The sequence below is a fragment of the Balaenoptera borealis genome (assembly GCF_965194805.1).
Source record: "Balaenoptera borealis genome assembly, chromosome: 20".
NCBI classification, from domain to species: domain Eukaryota; kingdom Metazoa; phylum Chordata; class Mammalia; order Artiodactyla; family Balaenopteridae; genus Balaenoptera; species Balaenoptera borealis.
Genome location: NC_138879.1, coordinates 45219403 through 45235161, shown reverse-complemented (window position 1 = coordinate 45235161; position 15759 = coordinate 45219403). Strand labels below are relative to the sequence as shown.

Genomic DNA, 15759 nt, shown 5'->3' with positions numbered 1-15759 from the left:
ATACCAGGACCTGGCGGGGGCACCGATGAGGGGTGTTGACCTCCAAAGGGGATCTCTGGTGTATGGAGAGATCCATCCTGGGGAGGTGGAAATGGTGTGGGATGGGAAGATGGAGTTAGGGATGAGGATGAAGTTGGGGCTGAGGAGGTGAGGGAGAAAGCAAAGAGAGAAATAAGGTGGTGGAGGTGGAGGTGAAATCGGGGTTGGGGATGTGGATTGGATAGGAAGAGGGCTGGACTGGGGTTAGAGATGAGAATGGGGGTAGAGTTGGGTTGTGAAAGGAAAGAGAGGTGGAGTAGAGAGGTTATGGATAGGGAAGGGTGGAGGTTGGAGATGGGCACAGAGATGGAGGAAGGGGCAAAGGATGGGAAGGAATAAATTGGAAAGACCAAAATCACTCAGGGACCTTTGATTGATGCTTCTGAGATCCACTCTCCCAGAGGTCATCTTGTCATTCCCCTGCTCCCGGGCATGTCGCCAGCCCAGCCACACCCATCACAGACCAATGGTTGCCTCCCCACTCAGGAAACCACCTCCTGTGGTCACATAGTCCAGCTAAACTCAATTTAAAATGCTGAAACATCTCTCTGAAGTCTAACGTCAATCTCTCCTGCTGCAGAAGCCAATCTCAGCTTGCTAAAAACTCCCTCCTGCAGGCCTCAGCAGGGACGCTGGGCTGTGACTGGGAAAGAAAGAGGGGAGGCCATACCTGCGGGACCTCTGTCCCTGGCATCCCTCTGTTATAGGGGAATAAGGGGAGGAAGGCAGAAATGTCTCCCAACAGCCCCCTTCTCATCAGAGGATGGACCCAGAGAGACTCATAGAGGGGCAGCGGGCATGGGGCGTTATTTCTGTCCCTTCCTGTATACAGGGTCTTCAGAAATTTCAGTGTGACTTAGTAACAGTCTCTAGCTAGGTGCTTGAGCCCTGTGTAGGCAGTGGGGGCTCTGCCGGTCCATGAAGACTCAAGCTGGAAGGAGGGAGGTTAGACAGCAGGAAGGACTTCCTGGCAGAAAAGGATGGAGAGCCCATGGGAAGTGGTACTTTCTTAGAGGGCAGATGGAACTCTCCATGGGGGCTAAAGGAAGGCTTTCCCTGAGACCAAAGTGGGGACATAAGACATCTTCCCAGAAGGCAAGTGTCACCAGTGGGCTTCCCCCTTTGTCTTCAACTGTCCCAGGCCTTCTCCTGTCTCACAATGAATGAAGGCACAGCTGTTGGTTGGGGTCATACGGGATTAGTGTGTGGATGAGACAAAGATGGGGAGCAGGGAGGGTGCCCCAACCCTCTAATCTTTCTCTTGCCTTCCCAGGAGCAGAATCAAGAACTAAAGTCCTTTGAGAACTCCCTGGCATTCCCGGGAAAACAGGTTCCTGGCCCTGGGAGGTGAGTGAGGCGCCGGGCCTGGGAGGGCAGCGTGCCTCGGCAGGCCCTGGAGCCCGGAGCTGAGCTCCGCAGAGGCGGCATGGGCGGGGCCGGGCAGGGAGCTGAGAGGACATGTGCCTCTCCTCACAGCACCTTCGCTCCTGAGGACCAGAGCCTCCCCAGGACCCAGCCCCACTCTGGCCCTACCTGGCCCACCACGAGAGTGGGGTCCAGGAGCAGAGGTGCTGCCCCCATCGGTTGGGGATGCCCTTCTACTGCCTGCGTCCTGGGGGTCAGGGAATGCCCAAGGTGGTAAAAGGGCCTGAGCTGGGCCCGACGGGGACAGAACTGGAGTGCAATGCCACCCACCCCTTCTCACCCTCCCTTCAGCCCAGAGGAACTGGGTTTTATCAGCAGGGAAAAGAGAACCCTATGGCGATAGCAGAGCCGGATCCTGCAGCAGCAGAGACTTCAGACTCCAGGAAGGACTGACTTCAGGAGTGTGAGCGAGTGCCCGAGTTTCCTCCCTCGGGATTAGGAAAGTGAGGAGGGGGCAGACCTGCCTGGCTTGGGAAACGACCAGCCTAGAGGCAGGTGGAATGGATGAGATGATTTCTCGAGAGGATGTGCCCTCTTCACCCAGGTCCTTTCCCGCTGACCAGCCGTGACGGGCCACAATGCACACGCAAACATATCTTCCCCACACCTGTAGGTGCAGAGACAAGAGGCAAACACGCCCACTCATTCGAGTCTATTCTTAATCTAACTTGCTTCTTTGGACATTTGGGGAGGGCCTGGGGACTCCACGGGGAATGCCAGAACCTTACCTGATCGGATAGGGGGTGGGGAAAAGCCATGGGAGCCAGAGGGGTCTTCCTGCTGCTCTGGCCAGCTCCCTAAGGGCCTTTGCTCCCCAGACCCACCACTCCAGGCGTCCAGGGTCTGAGACCTCCCTGCATATCCCAGGTTTGCTCACCAGGCCTCTTGGTTTCTGGGGTCTAGACCTCTGGGGGATTCTGCCTTGAGTGCAGCATCAGGTTGTGGCCATAGCACCTGTTCGCCACCTGTCTGCTTCTCCACCAGCTGCACCCTCTCCTTCCTGCAGCCCAGTCCTCTGCGCAGGCCCAGGCATCTAGACCCCAGCTGAGGCTGCTTAGAGGCAGTGAGTGATTCCTTGATCAACAGACACCCTTAGCACCAACTGGCCCCCAGAGCTGGGCTCTCCCTCTCCATTTGGAAAAGCCACTAAATTGGGAATCTGCCTCCCTGTCTTTCAGCTCTAGTTTTCCAATTTTAGCCCCTCTGTGTCCTTACTTTTTTCCAGCACGGGGTGGCTAAGCACACCCTCTCCAACACAAAGAGACACACAGACAAAATCCACGAAACACCAGAACGAAAAACCACTCTACAGCAAGAAGGATTGAAATTAGACAACCTGGAACAGGAAGAAGAGGGAGGAATAAGGAGGAGGGGGTCCTCCTTGCCCTCCAGGCACTCACCCCACTTCCTGATTCTCCCTTGAGCTGCAGCGAGAAGAAAGGGAGCACCCAGGTGCTCCCAGTCACTCCCAGGACCCATTAAAAAGGTAACCCCCCTCCCCATTCCCTGGCCCAGCCCTGCTGGCCTCCACGGCTGACTTGGGCCGGGTCTCCTCTTACCGCTCAGTGAAGCAGGTCGGCGTGGGGGCCGGGGTCTGGGGGGCCAGGAGCTCCGTCTGTCTATCAGTCCGTCAGCTCGGCCGTCCTGGGTCTGTGCTGACATCAGGTGAGGGGAGGCAGCTGCTGGGCGAGCCAATAATTATGATATCAGCTTCCCCTTGCCCCGAGGGGCTGATGCCAAAATGGGGAGAAGAGCAAGGTGACTAAGAACCTAGTTTGTTCCTTGGCTCTTGTTTGACAGGTACCGGCTCCTGTGCCCGCCCTGGCCACGCCCTGGTCCCCCACAACGCCTCCCTCCTCCTGGACCAGGCTGGGCCCCTTGGGCACAGCCTGTGGCCTGTGGCGGAGGGGGCTGTCCTGTGGCCCCTCCCTGCACCGCAGAACAGGGATGTCAGCCCCCATGGGTGGGGCACAGGCCTGTCGGGACATGCACACGTGTGTCAGGAGAGCTGGGCCACTGCATGTGCGTTCACGGAGCTGGCGAGGGGGTTCTGGGGAGCAGTTTCAGGTGGCAGCCCGGGGTTCTCAGGCCTGCCATGGACAGGCAATAGTTGTGACCCCTTGAGGGCCAGGCACAAACATAGGTTTGCTGGGGACTGTCTGTCCACGAGGTCCAGCCATCTGCCTGTCTCTCTACAGTCCCTCTGACACCTTCAGGGTGTCTCCCTGGGTGTGTGGGTGTGTGCACCCACATGTACATGTGTCCGTGACTTCCTCTGTGTGTCTGTGGGTATGTGAGTGTCTCCGTGTGTTCGCACATTTTTCTCCTGGGTTGCTGTGCGTCTGCGTCTATGTCTTTCCCCATGTCTGTGTGTGGATCTGTGTCCCTTTATCCAGGCCTATGTCCGTGCCCTCTTGTGTGTCATCTGTGTGTGTACACCCTTGTGTCTGTACACATGTCTCTGGTCTGGGTCAGTAATCCTGCCCTGTGTGTGTATCTGTGTGTCTGAGCAGGTGGAGATGGGGGCCCCTGTTCTGTGTTGTGATCCCACGGCCACTCTTTATGGTCTGGAGGATGGAAACAAATTTATGTGGTTGTGGCCCCGGTCCTGGTCCCCTCAGAGTGGACCCTGTGGCTCAGAGCCCCCACTGGAGGTGGAGTGCCTGGAGAGCCCTGGAAACTGGTCCCCACTGCTCCCGCCAGGACCCAGGCTCCCGGCCCAGACCTTGTCCCCATCTCCTACTCACTGTTCCCTTTTCATCTTCTTTGCCCCACCCCTGTCTCCTATCCCAGGCCATTCTTTCCCTCCTCTCCCTCCCCCCTTGTTCTGGCCTCTAAGCCCACTTATATCTCTTCCTAGAACTAAAGGCTCCAGGTATGTAGTGGTAGAGTGCCCAGCAAAGCCTGGGATTTGTCTTCTGGCTGGAGAGTGTGGATAGGTCAGCTCCGCCCTACTTACTCTGTCTCATTCCAAGGAGGGAAGTAATGTCAACCTTGGCAGGGGGGTCCTGGTGGTCATCTGGCACCAGTGTAGAGTAGACTAAAACATTTGGAGACTTCTTGGTCTAGGCAGGGAATATCCATTTCAAAAAGATGGTGCTGAGGCAGATAACAATGAACTCATCTGTGAGTGAGGTTAGCTGTGTCATCTTCCATACTTACCACTCTGTGCCTCAGTTTTCTCATCTCTTAACAAAGGAACGATATTAGTCACCCACAGAATTGTTGTGGATTAAATAAGACTATGTTTAAAGTTCTCAACACTATCCCTGGTATATAGTAGATGTTCAACAGACATGTGTCCCCTTTCTATTTATCAAGCCCAGTGGTGCTGGGTGGGAAATGAGGATGTGCTGGCTTGCCTGCTTGGGTATAGGAGTTGTGTTCTGGGGCTAGAATAGGAGACCTGACTTAATCCACCTTTCTCTAGGACTCATATTAGCAATAAAAGCCCTGCCCCCTTAACCTGATAACCAGTGGAGTTTCACAGTGAAAGGGCAGCTGTCAGGACCTTCTAGTGTGTTTGCTAATTGCTCCTATCTGATGTATACAGGGTTAATTGTTTTCTAGACTCACAGGTATTTCATTATGGATACTCTGGCCAGAGAACCAATAAAGTTGTAAATTGGAGGCTGCTATCATTGTTATCAAATCAACATTATTCTGAAGGTCCTAACCAGTGCGATAAGATAAGAAAAAGAAATGAGACATACATATGAGAAGGAAAGAGGCAAACTCTTCAAAAATTACAAATGAAGTGATTGTTTACTTAGGAAATCCAAGATAATCAACTGTAAAACTATTAGAAATAGTGAGAGAATTTAGCAAGGTAGCAGAATATATGTTAAGTATAGAAAAATCAAAACCATTTCTATACAACTAAAACAACCAACTGGAAAGTATAAGGAGGGACTTCCCTGGTGGCACAGTGGTTAAGAATCTGCCTGCCAATGCAGGGGACACAGGTTTGAGCCCTGTTCCGGGAAGATCCCACATGCCGCGGAGCACCTAAACCCATGCACCACAACTACTGAGCCTGCGTTCTACAGCCTGCAAGCCACAACTACTGAAGCCTGTGCGCCTAGAGCCCGTGCTCCACAACAAGAGAAGCCACCGCAATGAGAAACCCACGCATGGCAACAAGTAGCCCCTGCTCGCAGCAACTACAGAAAGCCCGCGTGCAGCAATGAAGACCCAATGCAGCCAAAAATACATAAATTAATTTTTAAAAAAAAAGAAAGTATAAGGAGACAAAAGATCCAATTCACAATAGCAACAACATTACAAAATACCCAGGGCTAAACTTAATAACAAGTACATAAAACCTACGTGAAGAAAACAACAGAACTTTACTGACAGACATATAATAAACTGAATAAATATAAAGGAGTATCATGTTCCTGAATTGGAAAGCTCAATATAATATTGTAAAGATGGCCATTCTGCTCTAAATAATCTATAAACTAAATGTAATTTATTTTTTTTAATTAATTTATTTATTTTTGGCTGTGTTGGGTCTTCGTTGCTGCGCGTGGGCTTTCTCTAGGTGCAGTGAGAGGGGGCTACTCTTCATTGCGGAGTGCAGGCTTCTCATTGCGGTGGCTTCTCTTGCTGCAGACCACGGGCTCTAGGCACGTAGGCTTCAGTAGTTGTGGCATGTGGGCTCTAGAGCTCAGGCTCAGTAGTTGTGGCGCACGGGCTTAGGTGCTCTGCGGCATGTGGGATCTTCCCAGACCAGGGATCGAACCCGTGTCCCCTGCACTGGCAGGGCAGATTCTTAACTACTGCGCTACCAGGGAAGCCCCTAAACTAAATGTAATTTAAATCAAAAGTCTAATTCCCCACTCCCCGAACTTGACAAGTTGATTTTTTTTTTTTTTGGCAACGTTGCATGCCTTGCGAGATCTTAGTTCCCTGACCAGGGATCAAACCTGGGCCAGGACAGTGAGAGCGCTGAGTCCTAACTGAATTCCTTTTTAAAGTTTAGGGAAGAGTGGGACTTCCCTGGCAGTCCAGTGGTTAAGACTCCACGCTTCCACTGCAGGGGACGTGGGTTGGATCCCTGGTTGGGGAACTAAGATCCCACATGCCATGTGGTGTGGCCAAAAAGTAAAAAAAAAAAAAAAAAAGATATATATATATACATATATATATAGTTTAGGGGAGAGTAAATACATGATAAGAGCTTAGAAGTTTTTGAAAAAGAAGACTAATAGAGGGAACTTGCCTTGCTAGATTTCAAAAAGTTCAATAATGCTTCTGCAATTAAAACAGTGTGATCTTGGTGCAAATGAACAAATAAATTAATGGAAGAGAATAGAGTCCAGAATAAACTTAGGTATTTGTGAGAATTTGGTATATGATAATAACATATTTTAAAGCAGTAGTAAAGTATAAAAATTCAATAAGTGAACTTGGGATAGTGAGTTTTCCATCTGAAAGAAATAAAGTTAAATCTTACTTCATGCTATACATTAAAAAATCCAAAGCAGAAACTAACACACCATTGTAAAGCAATTATACTCCAATAAAGATGTTAAAAATAAATTTAAAAAAATCCAGATGGATTAAAGATCTAATGTAAAAGGAAAACCATACAAATAAATAGAAAAATATAGGAAACATTTTTATAATTATGGAATGGAGAATTCATTTTTAAAGCATGACATCAAGTGCAGAAAACATAAAGAAATGTTTGTTGATTATGTAAAAAACTAAATATTTCATTAGGGCAAAATATACCATAAACTAAGTTGAAAGACAAAAAACAGCCTGGAAGAAAGTTTTGTAACAGACAAAGGGTTAATATTCATAATATACAAAGAGCTCCTCTAAGTAAATGGACAAAGTACATGAGTAAGCAATTCACAGATAAAATACAAATGGCCAATAAACAAATGAAAAGTTTTCAACTTCATTAAAAATCAAGGAAAGGCAAATGAATTTAGGGGCCAAGTGTCCCAGGGAGACTCTGATGGTTTGGCAGGAGAGTCTGTGGTTTTCACCTTCCTACAGTGAGACTCTTATGGCTGAGATGAACTTCTTTCCCTCCTGAGACAGGATCCCACCTCTGCCCCAGGAATGGGTGCGGGCTCTGACTCCCTCTTTCCTTTGGGAAGTACTACTTCCTCATTGCATGCAGTTGGGAGTAGAAGCAGGAGCCTTGGGAACTGAGACTGAAAGAGGATTTGTGAGGTCATTCTCGGCCTCCAGACAGGACCATCCTCTCCTTTTCTCATCCTCTCCAGCCCCTCAGAATTCTCTCCTAGACCCAGAAAGTCTGTCCTGGTGTCTACCCTCAGTTCTAGCTATTGCAAAGTCGTCTCTGCTCCCCTTGGAAGCTGCTTCCATCTGGAGGTTTGGTCCCACACACTCCAGCACCCTAATTTCAGGATCTGCCGATGTAGCTGAGCTGGGCTCTGGCCTGGACGGGCTGTAGCTTGGTGTTTAAACAGACTGGAACCAGGGGAAGATTTGTCTCTCTGGAGACTGGAGGTCAGAACCGGTTCACTGTCTGTTGCTGAGCTCTGCCTAGGGCTGGGCTGCTCTGAGCCAGTAACAGCCCTGACTAGGGAGGGAAATCTCTCTGGCCACTGTCTGCCATGAGGCAGTCTGGTGTCCCCAGGGAGAAGGAAGAGTGTTTCCACTTTTGGGAGTCCCAGTGTGATGGAAGGGGGGGGCTCCCTCCTAGCACCCCATGTCAGGACTGGCTATCTTCTGTCCACTTGTGTGTGTGTGTGTGTGTGTGTGTGTGTGTGTGTGTATGTTTTAAGAGAATGTGAGCTTTTTTAAAATTAAAACAAATTTATTCATTTATTTATTTTTGGCCACACTGCACAGCATGTGGGATCTTAGTTCCCTGACCAGGGATCAAACCCGGGCCCATGGCAGTGGAAGCGCAGAATCCTAACCACTGGACAGCCAGGGAATTCCCTGTCTACTTGTGTTCATGTGAGCTGAACTTGTCTTCCAAAAGTGAATTCCCAAGACTGAGCCTGCCACTTCCCAGGCCTTCCAAGTCTCACTCCATTGGCATGGAAGACCCTAAGAACATCTGCAGAGGGACAGGGCCCAAGCATGGCTGTCAGGAGGCCCTGAGGCCCAAGGACCCCAGGTCAAGGAAGGGCTGGCGAGGTCTGGAGTTAGTCAGGACGGGCTTCCTGGGGGAGAGCAGGCAGCTCCTTGGCTGTAGATGATCAGAGGAGCACTGGCCAGGGCCGTGGAAGGTGTGTGACAAGGGCGCTGGGTTGGGAGGTCTGAGCCAGTTCTGGGTGGCTGACCCTCTGGGAAATCCAGGGAGTTTCCAAGCTGAGAGCTTGGTGGGGGGGACCAGTGGTGAGGGCTGTAGCTCGAGTCCTGCTGGGTGGGGAGGGCAGGCTTCTCCTGTCTCACCTTAATCCCTCCTGCTGCAGGAGGCATGGTTGTGGAGATGGGGAGGAGCAATGCCGGGGTGTGTGTGTGTGTGTGTGTGACTGTGAGTGTGCAAGTATTTACATTTCTGTTACCATGCTCACATGTGTCTCCATGGGTGTGCATTAAGTCTGTGGAGCTATAAAGTGATGCTGGGCGTGTCTGTGCCAGAATCTGTGTCTCAGTGTGTGTGAGCTTCTCTGTACTTCTGGGCACACTCAGGTCTGACACTGTGTGCATGGGCATCCGTGTTTATGTGAGCGTCTGAGTGAGTGTTTGTACAAATGTCTGTGACTGTGTATGTGTGTGTGTGTCCATGAATGACTCTGGGTGTCTGAAGGGCTATGAGTACCTGTGAGTGTGTAACTATGTAGGCAGGTGTCTGTGCATGTCTATGTGTTGTCCTCTGTGTGACACAGGAATCAGTGGTTCTGTGTATAGGTGTCTGTGGGTCTCCCCACCTTTAAGAGCAGCTCTTTTGAATCCCTGTCACAATCTTCCCAATCAGCTGCTCCATCTGCCCCCACCTGCATCCCCTCCTCTCCCCCTTCCTTTCCCTGAGGTTGAGGCTCACTCTTTTAAGGCCCCTAGTAAAACCTCTTGGCTCTGCTAATCGTGACTAATGGGGCCCAGACTGAGTGGAGACTGCACGGGGCACCCTCTCCAGGCTGGAACCCACCAGAACCTCACCCATCCCAGTCCTACCCCATCCCTCACCCTGCACCCCTGGCTGCACTGCCCACCCGCCTGCACAGCTCACCCCTCCCATTTCATGAAGCAGCCTCCCCTCTGAGACTTTGGGGAGACAGGGGAGTCATGGCCTGAGCCCCCAAGGGGCCTACTCTGGAGTTGAGGATCCTAACCCACAGAGCTTCCCTTGACCTAAAGCCCAAGTCAAGGTGAACCCAGAGAGGGGGATCAATATCCCTACTCCCACCTTCTGCATCCCCCTAACAAGCACACATGCCAGGTTTCTCCTTAAAAAACTTGTCTTGATAGCTCTTTGCTGGGCCTTCTGGCTGCTACGGTTCTCTGGGGCTGGGGCTGGCCAGCAGGAAGAGGGGGGAGGGAAACAGGGACATTCCCAGGGCCCTAGGGGACAGGGGCAGGGGAAAACTGGGCCTATCTGATGAGCCGAAAAGGTGACATTGGCTCAAGGTCACATAGCACTTCACACACAGCAGTCTGGAAAAGGGCTTTGAGGGCAGACTTCCCTCCAGGAGCAAGAAGCCCCCCATCCTTCTGATATATTCATTCATTCATACAACAGTCACCGTACCAGGCCCTGTGCTAGGAACTAGGGACACAGCTGCATCAGGCAGACTGTCCTCAAGTTGTTCCGGCCTCATTGATCTTCTCTAGCAACGGGAAGCTGACTACCATAGAAGTTTGTGAGTCCCAGCACTGTGCAAATTCAGCTCGTAGGAGACACTCAAAACCCCTTGCTACCTTCCTGGAAGCCATGGGGGGAAGGGGTGTGAGTGGCCAGGCAGGGAGGGCGTAGACCCGCATCCCCGCAGAGCCCCATCCACCTGCAGCCCAGAGTGTGAGTGTGTGTGTGTGTGTGTGTGAGTGTGTGTGTGTGTGTGTGTGTGTGTGTGTGTGTGTGTGTGTGTGCCCAGGAGGGGCTGAGCTGCTAGGCCGCCTGCACACACCTGACCTGGGTTGACGGCCCTTTCTTCAAAGGCCCAGTCCGTGCTTCTTTATTGCCCAGCTAATGACAGTGATTAGGACAAGAGGTGCCGCCTGCCTCCCGTATGCCCTCCCGCCTGCTGAGGAGGATGGATTCTAAGCACCTGGGGGGAAGCCTGCCCCGAGCCCTGCCAGGGCACCCACCGTAGCCGACCCCTCCACCCTTAGGCCAGTTTCCAGCCACCTCCTCGCCTGAGAAGGAAGGCAGGGCCAGCCCAGTCCTCATCCCGTGGGGCTGCTGTGTGATCTCAGTCCCCATCTGGCCCTCTCTGAGCCAGACTGAAGTGGAAGTGGAGAGGTCCAAAGGGGAGCTGAGAACAGTGGAGGGCCATGTGTCCCCTAGGAAGCACACCTATCTCTTCCCCAGCCAGGGCTGGACTGTGGGTACCAAACCAGGGTCCCGAAGAAAGTAGCAGCAGAGGGTCCTCCTTGCAGATGGGGCTGGGGCTACTCCTTAGGAACCCACTGCGGGTAAGCCACTGGTGGAGTCCCACCACTCTGGGCCTGGCCCACTCCCAGTGGAGGGGGCTGTCGCCTGGGGCCTTGTCGGGGGTCCGAGTGTGGGTCTGGGTGGGAGCCGTGATTTATGACTGTGCTTCATGAGTGAAGAATGCCAGCCTGGGGGTCTGGGATGGGGGCAGGGCCCCTCTCCCGACACTCCTCATTCTGCTGGAGGTCTGGCATGTCCTGTCAGGATCTCCTGTGCCCTGGGGGCAGCCATGTTCTCCCCCATACAGCGGCCCCCTCCCCCCAGCCCTCAAACCCCCAGCTCTGGGAGTACTGAGTGCAGGCCCGGCCCAGGGGGGAAATCCAGAATTAAATCCTTTCTGGTTTTCTTTCTTCACGACTCATTTCCCTGTTTTACTGGGCGTGAGAGTGATGGTAAAGATCTCTTTTTATTCTCCCACTGCAGCAGAAGGGAACTCTTGGAAACTTCCATCTAGATGAACTTCCAGCCAGGAAGGGATGTTGAGCTCCCAGGATGGATGATGGATGTGGTGACATCCTTCCCCACCCCCACCTTACCTTGCCAGATAAATGAAAACTCTGGAATTCATGAAGGCGGAGAGGCAGAGGAGTGGGGGAGGGGAGGTTGGGAGGCAGAATGATCCAGAGCGCAGTCTGGTCCTGGACTCTGAAGGCCATAGTTTTGAACCTGTTCCTGTGAGTCTCACCTGTATCCTTCTTGCTGCAGGTTGCCATTTTGGATGAGGGTCCCTCTTTCTGGGCACCTAGCATGGGTCAGCCTGCCTCCCCTGGTCTGGTGGGACTGGTTTTTCCAGCTGGTGGAGGGGTCTGTGAGGAGTTGGCAGGGGCAGAGGGTTTTACGTAAATGCCCAGGGAGGGCTCTGGGAACGGGGAGGTTGGTTTTCTCAAAGACATGCAGGGAGTGGAATCTCCCAATTAGCCGGGCTGGGTGATGTCAGTGCTGCTTTCCTGGGTGGCTGCGTCCACTCCGACAAGGCCTTGGCAGAGCTCCCTGGCCATTACCTTCTCCCTTGGGTGGGAGGGGTGCCAAGGGGGCCGCCATACAGGACAGATGCCAGGTCCCCTCCCAGCGTATTTCCCAACCTGGGGCCTGAACCATGTTGGGGACCAGCCCTGGAAAGTGCCGTGAAAAACCACCACAGACTCTACTGAAAGACTTTAATGGGGCTGATATTTGAACCTCCCCCCAGACCTGAGAGGCTGGGGAGAACTCAGTATGTTGGGCCGGTCCCAGAGACTGTAGCCATGGCAACTGCTGGTAGGCTTTGCTGCCCAGGCAGCTCCAACCCTGAGTTTCAATAAATAGAGGACAAAAGGGTCTGGTCACCCACCAAGCTGGGGAGACAAAGACCTGGAGTGCCAGACAGAGCACGCTGTCGTGTCTGTGACCTCACAAGTGTACATTGTCAAGCATACACCACCTAGGATCATCACACACACAAACCCCCCTTGCACAACATCCTCACATGACACGCCGTCTTTACACACGCACACACACACACACACACACACACGTACATACACATACACATACACACACTTTCCTCAGACACGTAGGACTGAGCTCACATACATCTTCCTTGAAGAGACACATGAGGTTAGGTATACATGTGCCTTTCTCTCAATGTTTGGCTTGGAGCCTGGGTTTCCCCTCCCAGCTCAGAGGAATAGGAACGAGGTGGGTCTTCCTGGCTTGGGCCAGATTATACCGTGGTATAGGGGCTAGGTGTTGTGATGTTTGCCTCGCTGACCCCACAGAAGCCTGTGGTGTTGGACTGGGCCCAGGAGGGGAAACTGTGCAGGTCGAACATGGGGATGCTCCAGGTGTTGATGGCCAGCGTGATGACCAGGACCCCGAGGATGTTGAGCATGAATCCTGCCTGGGCCTGGGGTGAGGAGAGCCAGTCTGAATGAGTGGGTGTTGAGCTGGGCCAGTACCCATCCCTTAGGTGTTCATAGGTGCTCAGGAGCTCTCTCACTAGCAAAACTCTCCCTGGGAAGTCCTCCCTTGGGTCTAACCTGCAGCACTAGGTGATGCCCCCACCACTGGCTTTAATCCCAGTGCTAACAGGGGAAAGGGGAGCTTCCAGAGCCCTGAGTCATCCTCTCTGAGTCCATATCCCTGGGTTCGGGTGCCTGGCATCTTGGTGCCTTCCCTAAATTCCTCACCCCTCCTCTCCCTCTCAGTGGCCTAGGGCTGGCAGGGCCTGAAGGTACTCCAACTGGGGATCATGTTCCAGCCTCCCCCGCTGCCACCCACCCCAACAGGGTCCACTCTAAACTCTGAGAATCTCAGCGACTTTCAGCTACTTTGTGGTCCACCAAGATGGAAAGACAGAGCAGGGAGTGCTGAGGCATTGGAGACCCCTGCCACTCACCATGTGTGTCACTTTGAGGCCTCCGAATGAGAAGGCGATGGCGTTGGGCGGGGTGGCCACAGGCAGCATGAAGGCCAGGGAGCTGGAAAGCGTGCAGGGGAGCATGACGTAGAGGGGGTGGATGCAGATGGCCTGAGACTGGAGGGGGAGACAGTGGGGCAGAGCTGATCTCAGCCCCGTCCCAGAGGGGAAGGCGTGGCCCCCATTCTCCTGCTTCCCTCTCTGAGGGACAGCCCCCATCCCCACCCCAATACACACTCTGGCCATGAGCCCACCACTTCTGCCAGAAGGCACCTGGTGACCTGGAAAGGGCCCCTTGACCTCTCTGGAGGGGATAAGTGTGCGGCCCTGCCCTGTGGGGTGTGGGAAGGGGAGGGACCCATTAAACGGATCTCAAAGGGGCTTGTGGGTGTCATCATCAAAGGCTGCGGGAACGCTCCTGGAGAAGAAGGGGCTGGGGACGCTCCGGGGAGCAATTTCATGCTGTCACCTCAGGAATGACAAGAACAGGAGCTGGGCCAGGGAGGTGGGCGAGGCCACCAGTGAGCCCCATCAGGATACTCCAGGGGTGATGTCATCAGGGATGGAGTGAGTCAGGGGGCAGAGGGCCTTGGGGCCCAAAGTTACTGAAGAGCCTGGGGAAGGGTGGAAGCTCAGGGGTCCTTTCCCAGAAATGAGAGGAGGTGCAGACAGGTCACTCTGACCTTCAGGCAGGGCCCCGGCAGGCAGTGTGGGCAGAAGGCTGCCTGGAGGAGGTGTGTCTGCAGGGCCAGCTCACCATGGAAGCCAAGATGGGCAGGAAGATTGTGGTGGTGGCCACGTTGCTGGTGCACTCAGTGAAGGTGGCGATCAGGAGGCAGAGGATGAAGGCAATGGCGGGAGGCGGCACACTCTCCAGCGGGGTCAGCTTGTCCCCCAGCCACTTTGACAGGCCCGATTCCTGTAGGCAGAGGAGGGTGGTGTGTGGGAGGCTGAGCTGCCTGGGGCCCCAGAGTCCCCTGCTGAGGCTCTGGGAGGGTCCTGCTCTTGCCCGCGCCTCTCTGGAAACTTCAGAGTCGAGGGCAGCTTGGGAGGGAAGATGAGACCCAGCTGAACCCTAGGAGCCCCCTCTACTGCTCTTGAAGGACGGTTGGGTGTGGGCAGAAGGGTCAGATGGGAAGCGAAGGGGCTTTCTTGGGAAACCTGGGGCTTGGTGAGAGTACAGACCTTTGACCCCATTTACTCCTGCTCTCCTGACCTCTCTTCAGGAGGTTCCTGGCCACCCTTAGCCCTCTGCCTGCCCCCTCCAGCCTAGCAGGTTGGGACAGAGGGGACCTTGCTCCCAGCAAGGAGGGAGAAGGGGAAGGGCCCTGGTAGAGGCTGGGAAGAGGCCAACAGGGGGACGGGGACAGTTCACAGGGTCAGAAGAGCTCCAAGGTCTTGCCTTGCCCACACCTATAATGCCAGACTGTGAGCCCCAGGGAGCTGGGACTTTATTATATACAATGTTGCCCACTTAGCACCCAGCACCCAGCACAGCGCTTGGCACAGTCAGTGAGCGCTTGATGGATGAACTAACCAATCCCTGACCCAGGAAAGCTCCTGTCCATGCAGTGAATGAGCTTAGCCAGAACACCGAGGGCTGGGGGTGCAGGTTCAGGGATTTCTGTCTTGGATGGAGGCTATGGGGAATGACGACCCGGTCCGCAGAGCCTGGCTGGGTATGATCATGGTGCCCCCTGGTGGCCTCAGCCAGCAAACTGCGTCAACCCAACGCCAGCCAACTACTCCCTGGTGCTAAAGCTTTGGCATTCTCTGTCCGGCAGGCGGTGAGGGGATGGACTGGGTAGTCACCGAGTACAGTCCCTGCTCACCGGAGAAGCTCGCCTTCTCTTTGGCTTTGAGAATCCGACTAGGGAGAGGTCCCTATGGCTTGTGTTCCCTCCCCCTCTCTTAGGGCTCTAACCTGTTTCTCCAGCTGCTGCAAAGGCTCTGCCCACCAGGGGGCTCCCGAGTGGGGGTCAGGGCTCCCCTGTGTGGGAGAGAATCAGGGCCCCTCTTTCCCTGTCACAGGGTCTCCCTCAAGTGGGTGGGGGAGGGGGCGGGGTCGGTCACCTCACTGCCCTTGGCCAGGGCAAAGCCACCGCCCAGAAGGAGCACGATATTCCAAGGCATCTTCTCTTTAACTATCTTCCAGTTGAGGAGGGCAGGAGGGGCCTTCAGCTTCCCTGGTTTTCCTACTCCCCAAGCAGAAGAGGATGGGTCACCAAGAGCCAACAGGCTTTCCTTCCCTTCCCTTCCCCCCTCTGTACGGGTCTCTATCAGAGCTTAATGCATGTAAGAGAGG

The 15759-nt window shown here is 53.7% G+C and overlaps 2 protein-coding genes across 12 annotated transcripts in view; both read right to left on the bottom strand.

The window, feature by feature from the left end:
- The window catches only part of FOXN1 (forkhead box N1), a 31408-nt gene extending 24806 nt beyond the window's left edge, over positions 1–6602 (bottom strand). For 2 of the 10 annotated variants that reach the window (XM_082372704.1, XM_082372712.1), the window contains exon 1: positions 1925–2328. In XM_082372704.1, coding sequence (XP_082228830.1) covers positions 1925–2110 — 186 coding nt within the window. In that variant the 5' untranslated portion in view covers positions 2111–2328. The other 8 variants (XM_082372710.1, XM_082372706.1, XM_082372715.1 and 5 more) reach the window with 8 other exon arrangements.
- A 5597-nt stretch (positions 6603–12199) lies between these two features.
- SLC13A2 (solute carrier family 13 member 2) overlaps positions 12200–15759 on the bottom strand; it is a 53086-nt gene continuing 49526 nt past the window's right edge. For both annotated transcript variants that reach the window (XM_082372732.1, XM_082372733.1), the window contains 4 exons: positions 15528–15649; positions 14212–14373; positions 13434–13571; positions 12200–12941 (listed from right to left, as the gene is read on the bottom strand). In XM_082372732.1, coding sequence (XP_082228858.1) covers positions 12759–12941; positions 13434–13571; positions 14212–14373; positions 15528–15649 — 605 coding nt within the window. In that variant the 3' untranslated portion in view covers positions 12200–12758. The remainder of the gene's footprint in view (positions 12942–13433; positions 13572–14211; positions 14374–15527; positions 15650–15759) is intronic.